The following is a 17,809-nucleotide window of genomic DNA, read 5'->3' on the forward strand; positions in this document are numbered from 1 at the left end:
GATTAAAGTAAATTGTTAGTATAAAAAAATAGAAATTTTAAACAAAAGATCATTTTAATTTTGAAACCAATGTTAGCAAACCATTTGCTTTACCAGCCACAGATTTGCTTGATATAACTTACAGTATTTCAATAATCTCTCTTTATAGTTATATAGTGTTAATTCAACAAACTTACAATATCAAGAATACTTCAGAATTCTGAGCCTCATCAGACCTCATCACTGTCAGATCCAAAGAATGAACAACATGGTTCATTCATTCCACAAACACTTACAGGGCCCCTCTAAGTGCCAGGCAATACAATGGAGACTGGAAATACAATGAGAGCAAAACAGCCTATTCCCTGCCCTATTTCAACAGGGTACCCAAAAACAAAAACACAATTTCTTCAAGAATTAAGTGCTACATCCCTGGCTGGTGTGGCTCAGTGGATTGAGTGCTGGCCTGTGGGCCAAAGGGTCGCTGGTTCAATTCCTAGTCAGGGCACATGCCAGGGTTGCAGGCCAAGTCCCCCGCTGGGACCATGCGAGCGGCAGCTGATAGATGTATTTCTTGCACATCGATGTTCTCTCTCTTGCTCCCTCTCTTCCCCTCTTTCTAAAAATAAGTAAATACGATCTTTTTTAAAAAAAAAAAAAGAATTAAGTAAGTAAATACGATCTTTTTAAAAAAAAAGAATTAAGTGCTATAGATTATGACTAGGATGGTTATTTTTACAAATATGCACTTATATGAAGCTCAATGATCTTCCTCTGTGAATTCTGCTATAACTGGTAAATCTTCACTCATTTTAGAGGCACCATCCTAGACCTTAACATACATTTTATTTAAATCAGCCTAGATCACTGAACTTGCACTTTTTCAATCTTCCTTAAGTAAGTACCAGTTGTCTCTTATATAATCATGAAATTCAAGAACTTCTCTTAAATTCGGATATCCTTTGATGATTTTCCATAAGAATCTTACACAAATTAGTAACTGTTTCACTGTCCCAACACTGAAGAACTGTCTCTTCACATCAAAAGGGCTGAGGAAACAGTAACACCATTCCTGACGTACTGCAATCTTCTGGACCTTTTTATTTCAATTATTTCCTTTTAAATGCGGGTAATTTTTGCAGGAATCAATTCATGAATTCATGGGCAGAAGGGTACCCTCTTCTTTGTCTTTCAGTCTCACCGCCATTACCTGCAGAGAAGTTCCTGCACAGAAGTTCCTTTATTCACAGATGAAACATTTATAAAAGAACTGTTTTCTAATACATTAAATATTTGAAATATAAAATTTAGTTACATGCTATTTTCACTAATCTTCGAACAAGCAGAGTAAAATATATAAAGACAAATTTGATACAGACTCCAATCTGCACAGTACTGTATGTCCTTCCTGTTTTCTGAACTGTTAAGAGCAATGTTCCAATTACAAATTCCTTGTATAATAAATAAATAACTTCTAAAAACTAAATTTCTGTTGGCAAAAGATTGATACAACTAACAGAATGTCACATTCATAGAGAACACTTTTAACGAACAAAAATCTGAACACCAAGATGCATTAATTTATGCATGAATTCGTTTCATTTCTTCAAACAAATACTTAATTGAATATCTTAACTGTGCTACAGACTGAAGATATAATTTAATAAACAAAACAGTCTCCATCTCTAACTTCATTGAGTTTAAAGGTACATTGAGTTTAAAATTAAATTACCATAAGCTCCAAATAGTTTGATTCAGCTTTGGTTAAAATTATAATTTAAACCACAAGATAGGATTTAATGAAAAGCTTGATAAAGTTGTATACTATGATTAATGCAAGGCCCACCCTCCCATTAAGTGACGGTATAGAAACAGTAAGATAAAAATCCAAAACAACCAGAAAATGAAGAGGAAGAGGAGAGAATAGCTATCGGTAGATGAGACATTTCAACAAATTCTTAGAAGGCAGAATGCAGATGGAAGAGTAGTACTTGATGAGACAGGGCAGAGAAAGTTCTGGCTGCAATAATGTGAAGAAGAGGCTACTGATGAGGAGGAAGCCATATGTCCTGGTAAATCCATAAAAGCTTGCAGTCATCCCGTGTAAGGGAAGGCAGGAATGAGGCATGAGGCTAAGAAGAGGGAAATTTATAATTAAAAGCTCCATAGGGAATAATCTACCTACTGTCAAGATAAGAAACATCTAAACCTGTAGAGAATTTTTATGAGTTTATTTGAGCCAAAGTGACAACATATGCCAGGGAGCAAGATCTCCAATGCTTCTAGAGAATAACAGTTTTGCAGCTTCTTTCATGCATTTGAAATTAAAAAGGATACATAAGGAAGACTGAAAAAAGAAAGAAGAGGACTGGTTTACAGGATAGTGAATACGATTATGTGCTCTCTTAAGAATTAATATACCCTTAGAGGTATTTCAAAGGTATGGTAACCTTGATGCACAAGAACAACAGACACGGCTGGCTTAAAACCTTTCACTATAGAAGTTGTAGGCCTAAATGACACTTTAGACTAGATTAATTGATATTTTTAGAACATTTCACCCCAAAGCAGCAGAATATACCTTCTTTCCAAGTGCACATGGAACCAGCATTATTTACAAAAGCCAAGATACGGAAGCAACCTCAGTGCCCATCAATGGATGATAAAGAAGAGGTGTACATATATATCACAATGGAATATTACTCAGCCATGAAAAAGGATGAAATCTAACCATCTGTAACAACATGAGAGTGTTACAGGCCTGGGGCATGACTAAGTGAAATAAGTCAGACAGAGAAAGACAAATACCATATAATTTCACATATGTGTGAAATCTAAAGAACAAAATAAATGAACAAACAAAACAGAAACAAACTCATAGATTCATAGAAAAGACTGATGGTTGCCAAAGGAGAGAAAGGTTGGGGGGCTGGGTGAAAATGCAAAGGGATTAAGGAGTGCAAATTGGTCATTACAAAACAGTCACAGGGACGTAAACTACAGCATAGGGAAAATAATCAATAACTATGTTGAAAATACTTGTAATAACTATGTATGGTGACAGGTAGGCCCTAGACTGGGGGAAGGAGGGGGGATCACTTCTAAAGCTATATAAATGTCTAACCACTATTCTATACACCTGAAACTAATATAAAATAATAGTGTATGTCATGTATAATTGAAATTTTTTTAATAAATATAATAAAGAAATTATAGACCTGCCCAGGTAGGAATTTATGATCAGATCACCCTATGAAGTTACTTTCCATAGAACCCCTTTTGTTTCATCCGCAAGACCCACCCACCCCCAAAAATGTCATCATGGCCAGATGTGTAACCCCAGAAAAAAAATATAGGGGATTTTTCTAAAGAAATAGAACAAACTCTTTGAGGGAGAGCTACAACAGTCAAGCTCTAAAGTGTGACACATACGGGTCCCGCATACTTACACAGCTAGCCTGCCATTAATCCATATACTCAGTGAGCCCAGCCTACACAGAAGTCCCATTCAGAGTTTTTTATCTGTCTTAAATATAAATGAACAACCAGGAACCACCTTTTATTTGAGGAAAGACTACAGAATAACAGAGGGGAAAAAAGATTATAAAGAAACAAAATGGGGGAAATTAAGACAATTCAGAAAGCAGGAAAAAAAACACTTCTATATCATTTGCAAACTTTTAAAATACTGTATTCATAAAATAAGAACAAGATGACATGAAAGGGAAACAGAGAACAAGAGCAAGAAAGAGCGCATGGAAATTGAGATACCTAATTATGACAGTGGTAATAAAAAATTACGAGAAGAGCTATAGGGAAGGTGAAAGGGGGAGGGAGATGTGGAATCAAGCCAAGTTATTTCAGACCATGTTCCAGCAAGGTAAAGCGTCAGCCTATTTAGCAAGGTATAATTCTACAAAACAGGCTTCTCAACACACAGATTCTGTGAAACAAGGTCAAATCGAAGAAAATAATAAAGGCAAACCCCACAGTGATAACCGTGCAGGAGCAGGCCGCAGAGCAACAGTCAAGCAATTTAGAGACAAGGACCAGAAGACAATTACAGATTTGGAATCGATAGTCAGTTACCAATCTTGACAATGCAAAAGGAAAATAAAAATCAAAAGCTGGGCAGTGAAGGGACAGGAATGCAAAGAAGGGCAGGGGCTAAAATCTTCATCTTAGAAAGTGCGGAGCCAAAAGACACTACGGCTAATGGCAAAGTAAATGAAAGCACACTGAGTGTTCATCGTCATTGCACAGGACTGTGCCTAAGTGCTAACAGTGCTAACGCTGTGCCAGGCACTTACTAAGAATTTTACATGCTGTTCATGTAGCTGTACATCACAAGGCTTAAAATGCTCCTGAAGGAAAAGGTTTTAAAGCTACAGGGTAACCAACACAGGAACCAATACCAGTGATATAATTACATTAAAGAGGAGGAAGAGAGAGAGAAAGGATGCAGTGAAACTAGGCTGATGCCTCATGTGTCAGAGCAGGAAGTCAAGGATATTAATACCTGAAGTTGATAAGTCAAGAAACAGAAGCATAAACATATTATTTAAATATAGGGATCATCCACAGAAGAACTCATTTTACCGATTTCCAGTAAAACAGTCATCGTTTACTTACATTTTAACGTCTCTCCAGCATACGGTATGTGCAGTTTAAATCGGTCACAGTTGGGTCCAGGAGTCAATGACGTGCAGCTTTAAAAAAAAGGAAAAAGAATTTCTTTTTTAAATCCCACATATTTAAGATATTTAATAGAGTACATAAAAAGTAATCTTTATAAATAGAAGATTAAAACCCTGGCTTACAGAACAAAGTAAAAGCCCACAGTGGTCAAGAAGGCTACCGCGGTAAGACCTGCCCTAAAACAAATAATTCATTTATCTCACCTTCTAAGAACAAACACCAACACTACCTCAACTGTTTCTCTCAAAGAAGTGTATCCCTCTTTCAAAACAGGAATATCATCCAAAAGAGGTTTGTAATCTTTGATGCCAAGTATTGTAAAACAAAAGTAATGGTATGGGCATATTTTAAATGTAGACTCCTGGCCTTCACTCAGTACTAAAGAGCCCATGTTTGGCCTTTTCTTGTTACCAGGGGCTTTTCTCTCCTTCCCTGAAGGCACGGCACCGCCTGGAGGCTTGGCGCCCCACGGCTTACCTCTCTGCAGGGGAGCACCGTGCACTGCACTCGAGCTCAGACAGGATACAAGCTTAAAGCGGCGGTGAGTCAGTCACCCAGGTCTTGACAGCTTGGTATTTTTTCAATCTATTACTTCACAAAGTTATACAATGTCCTTTGTTCTTTATACAGATCTACTTTCATGAGATATCTTTCATGATCTTACAAGTCATCATTTCAACTGTTTGACAGCACTATTGACTTCATAAATTAATAAAATACTGATACGAAGATTGAGGAAGTTTTATGTCTTCATTTAGTTTTCTAAAGTGAGGTTTTCACTTATAAAATAAAACAAGAAAGCTAATTATGTTTCATAATTCCAAAACTTGCTATGAAACATTTCTGAACAGGAACCTACAAAAGTCATTTAAGGAATGGAAGCATTGTTGGGATAAGTGTACCAGGTCCCTAGATGGCCACTTTGAAGGGCAACAGTCATTTGAAAAAATATTTGAGAAAAGCTGGCTTTAAAGAAATCTAACTCAGATCTCATATTAGACTTACTATTTTTTCCCCAAAACTACTTGAATGTGAAAGAGAAAAGAACAAGACAGAAACATTAACTTGGATGTATTTAATATAGATCACTAGATTGGCTGTTCCTCTTTATCTTTACTGACCAATAAAAACACCAGTTTATAAACTACATGACAAAGGTGACTAGTATTGCATGCGAATGTATTTTTGTTTTTCACAAGTTTTAAGAACATATTCTCCTTTACCTATCAATTTTAGACATTCTGCAAGGCACAGTTTATTAACTAAAATATTTCCTTTATAGTATAATCTTATCTAGCCCATCACATAGTAGTTATTCGAAAATACTTATAAGAAAACAATTACAGCATTACAAAATATAAAGTACAATCTAATGACAGATATGACCCCACAAGAAACAGTGAGAATTTTTTCTTACATTCAATCAATGCTTTAATATAATTTTTAATTTAAAAAATTCATAATTAAGTGTCTTTAGGGCTTGAAGATCAAATTATTTATCTCTTAAGTTATTAATAATACAGGAAATCCTCAGAATTAATCTGACTATAGTTTGTCTGAATAAGTTGTCACTCTTCAATGTGAAATTCATTTCTGAACTGTCACTCCCACTGTTGGGCCACATTTTATGTCACTTACTTTAGGCTTTAACCAGGACTGGGACAGTGTTCTCGTGCTGTGCCCCTTCACCCTCCTGTCTTACTATTTGTAAGGCTGGTTCCAGCCACCCCAAGGTGTAAAAATGTCCATTCCCTCCTCTGAGTGATTCACTGATTTTTTTTCACGTCAATAAGATTTACTGAGTTTTGTTCTAAGTGTCAGGAATACAGGGTGGATAAGACAGACAAGATCTACAGTCTCGTGCAACTGTAATTCTGGCAAGGGAAGAAAAAAACAATACACAAGGGACAAGTATATAAAGAGGGTTTAAGATTGTTAAATGCTATGAAGAAAATAAAATAGGGTGCTGCACTAAAACAGGAGTTACACTGGATGACTGGGGAAAATCTCTGAGGAGGTAAAATCCAAAATCCGGGTAACACCGAGGGGTCAACCGTGTTCTAGGGAAGGACATTCCAGGCAGAGGAAGCAGCTGGGGCAAACGCGTGAAGGCAGGATCAAGTTTGATATTTGGGGGAAGAAATCTTGACCTGTCTGGAGAATGCAGCTAGAACAGAGTGAATGAGGGAAGAGAATAGCAAACGATTAGGACAAGGGGTAAGCAAGGGACATAACTGCAGAATCTTCTAGGTAGTGGCAATTATTCCAAGAGCAAAGAAAGGTTTTAAGAAGAGTAATATCATCTGATTCTATGCTTTTAAAGGGTCGCTCTGTCCACTCTATGGGAAAGGGACTGTAAAGAGTTAAATGGAAATGGGGAGACCAGACAGGAGCCTATTTCAGGCAAGAAAGATGATGGATACGTAGACTAGGAGAGCAGCCATGGCAATAGAGAAAAATACAGTTGTTCAACAGGGTGACTAGGAGAGGGGTAAGTTGAAGGATAAGGGAAATCAGGAGTGTAAAGCAGCAATTTTCAACCTTTTTCATGTCATGACACACACAAACTAATTACTAAAATCTGCAGCACACCAAAAATATATTATTTTTGGCCAATCCAACAAAAAATAGTAAGTATAATTTTGCCAATCTGATAGCTATTGTATTATTGTTGTGACAACCTAAGGGAAAAGAGGTCAGTCCCCCTGAATAAACAGTCACTCATTGCATGTTTTAAAAATTCTTGCCTGACCGAGTAAGTAGATCAGTTGGTTAAAGCATCAAGATGACACACCAAGGTGGGTTTGATCTCTGGGACACGTAAAATAATCAACCAATGAATGCATAAATAACTGGAATAATGAATAAATGCTCTCTCTCTCTCTATTCCCCCTTCCCTCTTTTCCTTCCTCCCCCTCTTCCTCTCTTAAAAAAAAAAATTATTGCGGCACACAGGTTGAAAATCTCTGGTGTAAAATATGAGATGATAACCAAATCTTACATGGAAACAGAGCCAGATGAATGGGTGGGCTAGCCAAAATTTACCTTAGAGGGTATGCTATATGTTGATGGTAAGATCACTCACTTGGAGTGGATATGGGGATGAGGGTAATACTCCCCAAAAAGCGTAACCAAGTTAAAACAACTAATCTCCAGTTAACTGCAGGGTTTCTGTTTTGCTCAGAAGAATTACAAATTTGGGGCCAAGAGGTGAACTGTTCAAGGCAACAGATGAAAGGCCAAGCTTCCATTAGCAGGACTCTCCTGCCTACAGAGCACTCAGCTTCTGCTCCAATGAAATGTTGAGCAAATTATTATCTGTTAAGCTCTGTCTTCCATAATACCTAGGATAAATAGGTTTATGGGGAAAACGGCAATGTCATGTTACCTAAAGGTTCTTTTAAGATTAAACAAATGTTTGTTCTTTAATTACCTCTATCTAAAATTGGTTTTGGTTGTTATTTAACTTACCATGAAATCTCAAATTACACTCAAGGAGGGCATTAGTTTTTCTGTTAACCAAAGAAGGGCATAGGTTAAAAAGACTGAAAAACACACATGAATAGTATCACTGCACTTACGAAAAAGATTATCTATGCATGTGTATTCTTGTGTACATAAACAGATTTCAGAAGAAGAATCACCAAAATGTAGCAGGATTTGGGGTGATTTTTACAACTTTCTTCAATTGCCTTTCTTCATTGTTTTGATTTTTATAATTAACAAGTTATTTCATAATTATATAAATATTTTAAGGCTAACTACATCCTTTTTTTATTTGACTAAGGAAACTTGGCTATGACTGCTTGACTTATCTCTTTCTCCAAAAGTGCTTCACTCCTTTTCAGAAGGAAAGAATGAAGGTGATTTACTGATTAAGAGTCTTCAAGTAAAGTATACGAAAGTTTTTATATTGTGGTATCAATAAGTTCACATTTCTAGCATTTATTGTGTCTCAGTTTCTCTGTGTCAGAATTCTGGCAATGGCTTGGCTGGCCAGTCCTGGTGTAAAGTCTCCTGTGAAGCTGCATTCGGATGTCAGTGACAGACGACTAACAGAAAGGGAAAGTTCGTTCATCTAGGAAAGTAATTTCCTTACACAAGTATGAAAATGCTACTGACTTTATTAAAATTTTAATTGTATCGTGGCAACCTGTCCCACCATATGGTTATTAGATCTATGGCTTAAAAAGCCAGTATTACAAATTGAGGAACTTTCAATAATCAATTTTCAATTATTTAAAATTGCCGATAATTAAAATATAATTTCAAGTTTGTCCCTCTACTATGTTTCCTGAGTGCTTACTATATGTCAGGCACTCTGCTAGGTGCTAAGACTACAGCAATGACAAGAACAAAAAACGTATCTTGGCATTGCAATGAAAAAGGTTTTTGGATAAAGAACTATTCTCTAAAACTTTCTTTTCCTGAATTCTAATTGCCTCAATATACTGGAAATACACTATTTTTAAGTGGGAGAACAAAAGAGGCTAAACTATCACTACAGATTATCTGAACAAAAATTATCAAGTGGAAATTCTTGACAGCATCAAATCAGGCCATTTAGCCTAATACTTCACAACAAAAACTGCAGCTAACCACTGATAAAATAAAGTGCTAAATATAATGACCTCACATACTCTCATCCATTTGGTATCTTACTTACCATCTAATCACACAGCTGCCAATATTGTTATCTATCTTGTAACTGTGGTTTGTTTTCCCAACAAGATCGTAAGATTCTTGGTGCCAAGAACTATTTTATACTTTTTTTTTAAATGGCTTAATACAGCATTTAGCAAAGTGCTAAGCACCCAACAATGATGAAATTTTAGCGTATATTTATAATCAGAAACTAAACTCAAAGTGTCATTTTACAGACGATGACAGAGACGCCCAGAGGGCAGTCACAGGCACTCAGGGAGAGCACTGGGACTGGAAATCACTTCCATGGCATTCCGGCCACCTCTCAGTCCCCTGGACCGAGACATCTTTAAATCGTCTTTAAATCTCCCGCATCTAGCGCCAGTGTCTGCAACACGGACACTCCATCAACTATAAAGATTTGCTGAATGAATGCAAAAATCTTGACTCCCAGTCTTGTACTCTTTTTGTGCCAAAAACGTATGATTTAACTGCAGTTGGAAAGATGCTCTCGTTCTCCTGTCTGAGAAAGGTCAAAGTATAATTACTTGTGAAAGGTTGTCCCTTTGAAGAGCTGTGCATGTGACCCCAAATTTAAAGTCATTAACTAAAATTACTCTATTTTCACAATTAGTGATAATAACAAATAGCTAATATTTGTTGAGCATTTACTATGTGGCAGGCACTGTTCTAAGTTCTTTAATTGGATTAAATTATTTAAGTCCACAGTCACCTTCAGAGATAAATGTTATTACCGCCATTTAACTGATGAGGGGGAAAAAAAAACAGATGAGGAAACTGAGGCACGTGCTAGTAGAAGCTACGTGCTAGTAAGTGAAAAAATTGGAATCCACACCCAGGATGTCTGGCTCCAGAGCCCATTTTCTTACCCACCACACGAAATCATCTCTCAATAATTAAAGGTGAAACCTAGAGAAAAATGTGAATTATGATTTTTTTCAACAAATGCTATTTTATTAAGTATCTATAATAATGAAAAGTAAAAGGGGACAAAATGCTGCCAAAAAAGAGTGTTCTGCCACATGTTTTAATGAAAAGAAAATGATTTATCAGTAATGGGTAAAAAACCTACATACATGTAAATCGATGCAAACGAGGGAACAAGGCTCTCATAACTTGATTAAATAGCCTCTACAATATTGACACTATTGATTTATTCAGCAAACTCTTTAAATAAACTCTTTAAATAAATAGTGAAAGGTAAATTTGGATTTGAATCCTCTTTAAAACATTACTTGTTCCTAGTTACTGAGATCTGACTCAAATTATTAAAGTACAAATATAAAGGGAAAATGTTGGCAATTTCACTACACTTTATATATATGATTTTAATGACAGCCAAGAATTAAGCTGGATTAACACAGCTAAAAAAGATATACTACAACCTTTAATACATTAGCATTTGTAAGGCAATGAAAAATATAAGCAAAATATATGCTTTCTAATTTAATGCTAACCCTATTATTTTATGTATTTTCTGGGAAAAAATATGGTTTAAACCATATCTATTCTTTAAGCCATCTAAAAAGAACAAAGTAGATTAGTCCAGGGTTCCTTCCCTGAGTCTACGTCAGTTTCCTTTCTCCTGACTATTAATTTACCTTTTGGCTTGTTCTCCTACACAATTTCCTGTTTTCTTGATAATGACGTTTGTACTTAACTAACAGCATTCGCCATCAGCTGAGAAGGAAGTCTTCAGCTCTAGCAACCTAAAACAGCAGGTGACTGTGAAAACAAACAGGCTCTAAGACCAGTAACTGTCTGTTAAGTAACTATTAAGTCACAAATCGGAGTGAATTATTTTTACCTGATATTCACCACATTTTCATTTTACAGAATTAATTCATTTTCTCTGAATTAAATCTATCATTAATGATTCCACTCAGATTAATCCAGTTTTAAAATTATCACGGTTTCTACATGAAACGCAGCAGTACAGAAGCTACAGGACTGAGATGGGCTATCCCAACAGCTATCTAAATAATCTATAAAATGGGCAGCGAAATGGCACTAAGGTAGATTTTTTACATTGTTCTCCGGGAGACTAGAACTGCCTACTTGATGGCATATGTTTCTGATCTACCAAATATATCCTCTATGTCTCCAGAGCCTGAAATCTATTTCTAGGCCCCACTAGAAAGTGATGGTTCAATTCTTAGCATAAGATTTCAAAATGCCATTACCAAAATAAGTGACTTAGCCAAGAATGTCTTTAAAATTATAAAAATAAAATATTTTAAAATGTGTTTGCCGGTTCATGTGGTATCAACTGTTATTCACAGTTTCTATGCTGTACCTCCATTTATAGATGCTAGATTTCCAATCTACTTTAGAGTCGGGAGTATTTTTAAACATTAGTAGGTGTTCTTATAACAAAAATGTGGTTTAGATTAAGTATTATTTCAGTAGGAATGATGTGCTAACAGTTAACTTGGAGGGGGAAAATCTTTTAAGTTTTTGAGATAGATGCTGAGGTCATTAATGTTCAAGCTTTCCTTTCTAATATGTGCATTTAATTCACTCTGTTAACAGAATAAAAGAGAAAATTAATAGAATTATCTCAATAAGTACAATATGTGTTTGATAAAATTACACATCCATTCATGATTTTAAAAACTCTTTGCAAAAGAGGATAAAAAAGGAACTTCCTTAATATGATAAAGACCATCTACAAAAAAAACCTACAGCAACATCATACTAAATAACAAAAGGTTAAATTTTTCCCTTTGGGATAGAAAATGAGACAAGGATTCTGTGGACCCTGAGCAAAGAAGATACCTACTAAGAAGTACTCCTGGTGGCTAACTGGGCTCAAATTTTAAAAAACAAAACCTAGCAGCTATTTCTACACAAGAGCCTCTCACCCAAACTGCACTTCACAGAGAAGCCTGCACTGAACCAATTGCCTCTCTGCCTGAACTGCCTGCCTGCACTGTCTTTCTGCCATCTGAGCCAGCCCTTATAAAGGAGTTCCTATTTCAACCAATAGGACTGAGGCTTTCCCCATACAATCAAAGCTGCACAGCTATATCCCCGTCAATATCTTCACTGACCAATCAGGGCAACTCCATTCTGACCAATCAGGAAAGTACACTTTGGAGCAATCCAATTGTGAGGATTTGGAGTCCTCAATTGCATGAGAGCAGACCAATCAGGGACCAGGGCAGGTACCTCTATCTATATAAGCAAGCTCTCCTCTGGATCTGAGAGTGCATTTTCCCTTTCCACTGAAGGCTGACAACTGTGTTTTCCTGGCTGAGCTGAAACACTGGAGATGTCTCCCCAGAGCAGAGCGGAACAGACCAGCAAGAAGCAGAGCACAGCTGTCTAGCCAGAGAGGGGCCTAGCCCCAGGGCTGCCGCACAACCACACTAATTTCAGAGCCATGCTACATCACAATGGAGCTGTTCCACAGCTGTGCTGCATCACAACTGAGCTATTTTGCACTGCTGATGTTGAAAGACCATTAGTTGACAATACTATCTACCAACCAGCTTTTACCAGTTTTACTCAACATTGTCCTGGAGGTCCTAGCAAGTAAGGTAGCATGGGGAGAAAAGGGCGTAAATATTGGGAATAAAGAAATAAAACTATACTTTTTTGCAGATAATATGACTGTGCATGTAGAAGACTTTCAATCTTCATATGCATTATTAGAAATAATATATTTAGCAAAGCTGCTAAACAACATGAAAAATCAGTATATTCTATGTATATCTATATACCATCAACAATCACTTTAAAAAGATGCCATTGAAAATAACATGAAATGATCAAATCCATAGAAATAAATGTCACAAAATACATGCAAGATTATCTCTGTGAAGAAAGCATTTTTAAGAAGAAAATAAAGAAAAAATAAATAAATGAACACAGACCTATGTTCATAGATTAAAAGACAGATAATGAAAAGATACCAATTCTTCTTAAATTGATCTGGAACCTAAAAGACAGATTCTTAAAACGTTAATAACAGCAGCATTCTTTGAAATACTCCCAAACTGAGCGATTAAAATGTAACTTCAAACTGAATCCCCAAATGCCCATCAGCTACAGGATAGAGAAATAAATTAAGATACAATCATAAAATGAAATACATAGCCATGGAGTAAATAAACTACATACATATTCAACAACATAATCGAAACGCATATGAAGCACACAAGCGTAGTGACGAATGAAAGAATAAATACTGTATGATTCTATTTGTTTAAAGTTCACAATTAGAAAAAAACTACAGTGTTTGTGTACTGATAAAAATTTATAAACAGGAAAGTGATAACTGTGAGTCTGAACAGTGGTTTATCTATGGAGAAAGGAGAGGGTGGTAACTGGGAGGAGACACTCAGGGCTCTCCAGAGGCACTGGCAACATGTGATTTCTTGATCTAGGTAGTGATTAACACAGATGGTCACATTTTGATTTTAAGATGCAAGAATATGTTTCGCTATCAGTGTTTTAACAAGCACTCCAGGTGACTGATGCACACTCAAGTTTGAGAGCCACTGCTTTACATGTGTATGTCTGGGCCTAGTAATAACCATAATAGTAATTTAAGTTGCATTTTCTAATGCCACAGATCCACACAACCACCTGCATATGCAAATTCACATTTTCCTTTCTCTGAGGGGTTGATAGTGGTTCTCTCAATTATTCAATTGCCCTCAGTATACTATGATATGCTATGGATGTAAGGAATCCACTGTCTAGTTTTAACTATACTAGAGCCCTAAAGAAATGGACAAGTAGCTTATGCTGATTCTTACAAAGAATCTGTGGCTAGAAAAATAATGCCAACAATGCAAGTACAGGCAAATCTTCAGGTGAGTGAGGTTGAAAACTAGTCTTACTGGCATAATGTATGCGGCCAGCATTGCATTTCTACCATTAGTAACCATGTTTTCAAAGATTTCTTTTTCAGGTATGACAGGTGAAAAATATCGTAAGTAACATTTTTGTAGTATTGCTTATTTCATTTTATATCATTCTTTTTAACACATTTTAAACATGTAAATATATTTTTATAATTAAATAAATATGCATTTATTGGGGGTTCATAATCAAATTATTTGAGGTAAATAATCAAAAAAGTTTAGAGATTACTGCTCTGAGTTAAAGAAAGGAGTCCATTCTCAGGGAACTATAATCGGAAGACAAAAATCAGGTCCTGGCTGGGTGGCTCAGTTGGTTAGAGAGTCATCCTGATACGCCAAGGCTGCAGGTTCATCCCAGGTCAGGGCACATACAAGAGTCAACCAATAAATGCATAAATAAGTGGAACAATAAATTGATCTCTCTCTCTCTCTCTTTCTCTCTGTAAAACCAATAAATGGAAATTTTTTAAAGGTAAAAAAAGACAAAAATCATCCTTATGAAAGTCAAACAAGTCACAATTTAAATAACAATTCAAGACAACAATAGATACAAGTCACAAAGCAATTAGCATGATTAATTGCCAAATTAGTGGTTAAAGGAAATAAGCACAATAGAATTTGAGAGAGCAGAGAAACCACTTTTAGCTGGGATAATCAAGGAAGGTTCAATGGAATATGACTGGCCTCTAAGAATGAGTTGGACCTGGTCAAGCTAGGGGAAAGAGAGGTAATGGTTAAATAGGGGTAAAACAAAGGAGACACACTCTGCTGGACTGAAAGTGCTATAATAAAAGAGTTCATTAAACTCTGAATCCCTTAGAGCTGCGCAGCACACCTGCTGGGACACAGGAAGCACTGATTAACTAGTGCATAAACAGTGCAGGTGAGCAAGTGGAACTGGAGAGGACAAGCACACACCAAGGTCACGTCAAAGTCAAAGCGAATTACATAAATGCCCTGGGCTGATTCCTGTCCCAACTGTGGGAATGCTGGTAATTCTTACATTAATAAATGTCGTAAGAAATCCTCAGGGACAAGGCCAACTTGCATATATTTCTATACATTTAATGTACAACATAATTTTATAATTTTCATACCAAACACTTAATATGTTCAGTAAATATATTCCTGTAACCTTTTTAGGCCACCATTTTCATTCCTTGGCCCAAAACATGTAATAAATGGGTGTATTTCCTAGTCTCTGAATTCTGGGGCTTTATATTTTATATCATTTGTATACAGTTGACCTTTTAACAACACAGGTTTGAACTGTACAGATTTTTCAGTCAATACTGTGAAAGTATTTTCTGTTCCTTATGCTTTTCATTTTCTCTTTTCTAGCTTAGTTTAATATAAGATTATAATACATATAACATACAAAATAAGTGTTAATCAACTGTTTAGAGTATCAGTAAGACTTCCAGTCAACAGTAGGTTGTTAATAGTTAAGTTCTGGAGGAGTCAAAAGTTATACATGGATTTTCGACTATGCAGAGGTTGGGGGATTTTGAGCCCCTAATCCCTGTGTTGCTCAAGGGTCAGCTGTATTATATATCTAAACCCCAATCTCAATTCCTGTTCTTTACAGGGAAGGAATGGAGAGCATTTTGGCATGTTAACTCAGATTCTCAAGGGAATGAACTAGCAGAGCTTTGATCTCTTCCCCTTTTTGACTTTCATGGTATTTGCTTTATTTATGTTTTTATCTCCACATTGCCTTACACTAACTAGGTGCTCAATATATGCTTTTCTTTAAAATATAATAAATTTGAGTGAACATGAACAGTACAAAGGCAGGGTACAGAAAAGAATGGAAAACTAGCAGGAACTAGGGAGGACAGGGAGAAGAAGAAGTGAAAGAGTGAACTGTAGTCAAAATAGATGGCAAAGTGAAGGTAAAAATGGAGAATGAGAGATGGAATGGAAGAGTGGAGAAGGGAAGACGGAGAATTAACTGATTCTGAGGGTCATTAATGGATTCCCCTTCCTGTTGGTAAAGGTGATTTGTAAAGATGGAAGAAAAATTTTTTAAATCCTCAAATTATTCTATTTAAGTGATTATCAAAAAATTTAACATCTGCTATATAAGCATATCCAGAACTACAGGTAAGAATATAAACATACCCTCCATGTATTTATGGTTGTGAGATGGTTCGGGGGGATTTCTATTTTTTAAATTGCTGCTTGAGATATAACTGTTACATACCATGAATTGTGTAAATTACATAATCTGACTCTTCATTGACTTCTCATCTGTAAAATGGAGCTAAATGGTCACAATCCATGCAGTTGCTATGAGGACCCACTGGCTTGGTCATATAAAGTATTCAGAACAGTGCCTGGCACCAAGTAAGCACTTACTGTTACGTATATTCAAAAGCATAAATCGCAAAACCAAAAATATAGAAAAGAAAGTCTATTTCAATCACTATTTTCAGGAAATCCTTAATTTTGCTTCGGTAGTAATTTTCAGGATTAAAAAAGGAAAACAACTTCAGTTGACCCCTCATTTTAGCAGACTTCCTTCATTTCACAAATTTCTCAGAAGGGGTCCAACCATGAAGAGACCGAATCAGAGCAGTAAAATAATTTTCCCAGGTCCTAAAGCAAATCTATGGAGCCTATAGAGCCACTCAGGCTACACAGCAGGGGCCCCACAGGGGAACAAAGAGGCAGGTACCAAGTCAGGATCACTCAGTGGTCAGCAGAGCAAGGAGACTGAAAGGAACTGCCAGGGTAAAACACGGAAGGGAGCCTCAAGTCTAGACCAGAGGCTTTCAAACTTATATGACATAGTAACTTTTAAATCACATTTTATATCACCACTAGGTACACATATGTATACTGAGTATGTATGTGCCTATATTCTCTACTTGTATAAGTGTGCGTATGTATACATATATAAATTGAACAAAATTTTCATCCAGCAGTACTTAGCTTTATTACATGAAATGCACTGATATTTTTTGTTCTCTTCAATTTCATATTTCTTAAATGTGAACTGAGACCCACTAAAATGATTTCTTAACACACCAATGGGTCACAACCTACCACTAGTTTGCAACACAAAGCTCTGTCCAATACAACCTCTGAGAATGAGCTTCCAGAAAAATGAAGATAACAGTAGGACACTTCACACATTCTAGTATTACACTGTAAGAATATAGAGACTAACTGGATCACATTCAGAAGAAGCCAATAGGGACGCTGAAAGGTAACAAACCATAAGGTACAGCAAAAACTACGTGCAGCCTGCAGAAGAGAAAAATGCAAGGCATGAGGGCTGTCGTCATTCATTTGAAGTGTTGCCTCCTGGAGAACTGACTAAGCTTGTTCTACACAGCACCAAGAAGTAAAAGTGACTCAAGAAAGGGTTTCAGGTCAACAGGAAAGCACTTTCTAGATTAGCTGCTGCCAGAGCCTCAGGGAGTTTCTCCGTGACAGGAGAACCTGTACTGAGGCACGGGCTGGGCAGTCGCTTGTCAGGGAAGCGTAAGCAGGGGCTCACGTACCACACGGTGACCGCTGGAGTAGAGGGCCTCCCCATCCTGAGGTTCCGGGCGTCTAGACTGAAGTAAGGCAATGTTACACAA

General features: G+C 36.5%; 1 protein-coding gene across 2 annotated transcripts in view; it reads right to left on the minus strand.

The window, feature by feature from the left end:
- BABAM2 (BRISC and BRCA1 A complex member 2) overlaps positions 1-17,809 on the minus strand; it is a 347,541-nt gene that overhangs the window by 309,976 nt on the left and 19,756 nt on the right. For both annotated transcript variants that reach the window (XM_054568447.1, XM_054568456.1), the window contains one exon: positions 4,612-4,688. In XM_054568447.1, coding sequence (XP_054424422.1) covers positions 4,612-4,688 — 77 coding nt within the window. The remainder of the gene's footprint in view (positions 1-4,611; positions 4,689-17,809) is intronic.

Source organism: Pteronotus mesoamericanus, unplaced genomic scaffold (genome assembly GCF_021234165.1).
Source record: "Pteronotus mesoamericanus isolate MK-2021 breed Mesoamerican mustached bat unplaced genomic scaffold, CSHL_Meso_final contig_101, whole genome shotgun sequence".
Taxonomy (NCBI): domain Eukaryota; kingdom Metazoa; phylum Chordata; class Mammalia; order Chiroptera; family Mormoopidae; genus Pteronotus; species Pteronotus mesoamericanus.